Below are 1,361 nucleotides of genomic sequence, written 5' to 3' on the forward strand. Positions count from 1 at the left end.
TATTCTCTTACCTAGCTATTTGGTTGGGGAATCTGATTATCATGATTTCTATCACATGTAGGCAGCTCATCAACCAGCCCATGTACTTCTTCCTTAGGTACCTTGCAATTTCAGACCTTTTCTACACCTCCACTGTGACACCCAAGTTAATGACTGACTTAACGATGGATTGGAAAGTCATTTCTTATAATAACTGCATGGCACAGCTTTTCACCACTCACTTATTTGGGGGTATTGAGGTCTTCATCCTCACAGGAATGGCTTATGACCGCTATGTTGCCATCTGCAAACCACTCCACTATGCCATCATCATGAATAAGCAAATGTGTAACTTAATTCTCATAGCATCATGTGCAGGAGGGTTTCTGCATTCCCTTGGCCTGTTTCTCCTTACAATTTTATTACCTTTCTGTGGCCCTAATGAAATAGATCACTATTTCTGCGATGTATATACTTTACTGAAACTGGCCTGCACTGATACACACAAGATTGGCTTCTTGGTTATTGCCAGTTCTGGCCTGATGGGACTGGCGGTCTTCATAGTTTTGATGGCCTCCTACTTGCTGATATTATATAATGTGAGAGCATATTCTGCAGAAAGACGCCGCAAAGCACTTTCCACTTGCAGTTCCCACATCACAGTCGTGATCCTGTTTTTTGCACCTGTCATCTTTATTTACATTAGACCTGCCATAACCTTACCTGAAGATAAAGTGTTTACGCTATTCTATACAATCATTGTTCCCATGCTCAACCCTCTTATCTACACTCTGAGAAACACGGAGATGAAAAATGCCATAAGGAGAGTGTGGCACAACCAAAGATTGTTGGAAAGGAATCCAGTGATTGGAAGGTCATTTATCTTTTGATACCAATGCATATCTCCTCCTCACCGTTCTTTTCTTTCAGCCCTTCCTGCTGATGCAAATATCAGTAGAAGGTGTGACAGTCAGGCATTGGACAACAGCCGCCCATCTGTGATGTTCCTCTTTTAGTTTCCTTTCCTGATGTGCTTCCTTTGTTTTCATTCTACACTAAATTTTAAGTTTTATGAAAGCAGGGCTCATGTCATGTTCATTTCACTGCTATTTTCCCAGTACAAGCAAAGTATATAGTTTATTAGGAGCTTGATATATATTCACTGAACAAATAGATAAACATATTATCAAATAGCTCTGAATCTTGTTTCCTATAGGAATCAGTTTCATGGCTTAATGACCTTTTTGGAATTAAAAACCATTATTTTGTTCATCGCTATTCCTCTTTCCTCTTTACTTACTTCTCTACTTCAATATATTTCAGCTTAGTTCAAGAAAGGATTCCACCCTAGGATCAATCAGCCAGCTTAGCCACCCAGGAAT

General features: G+C 39.8%; 1 protein-coding gene across 1 annotated transcript; it reads left to right on the forward strand.

Annotated features, from left to right (window-relative positions):
- Nucleotides 1–11: 11 nt before the first annotated feature.
- LOC103583102 (olfactory receptor 4P4-like) lies at nt 12–869 on the forward strand (the record flags this gene model as incomplete). The annotated part of the gene is made up of 1 exon (XM_008564514.1): nt 12–869. A coding segment is annotated over one exon (858 nt), but the record flags the coding sequence as incomplete, so codon positions are not given.
- Nucleotides 870–1,361: the final 492 nt, after the last annotated feature.

Source organism: Galeopterus variegatus, unplaced genomic scaffold (genome assembly GCF_000696425.1).
Source record: "Galeopterus variegatus unplaced genomic scaffold, G_variegatus-3.0.2 Scaffold19658, whole genome shotgun sequence".
Lineage (NCBI taxonomy): Eukaryota > Metazoa > Chordata > Mammalia > Dermoptera > Cynocephalidae > Galeopterus > Galeopterus variegatus.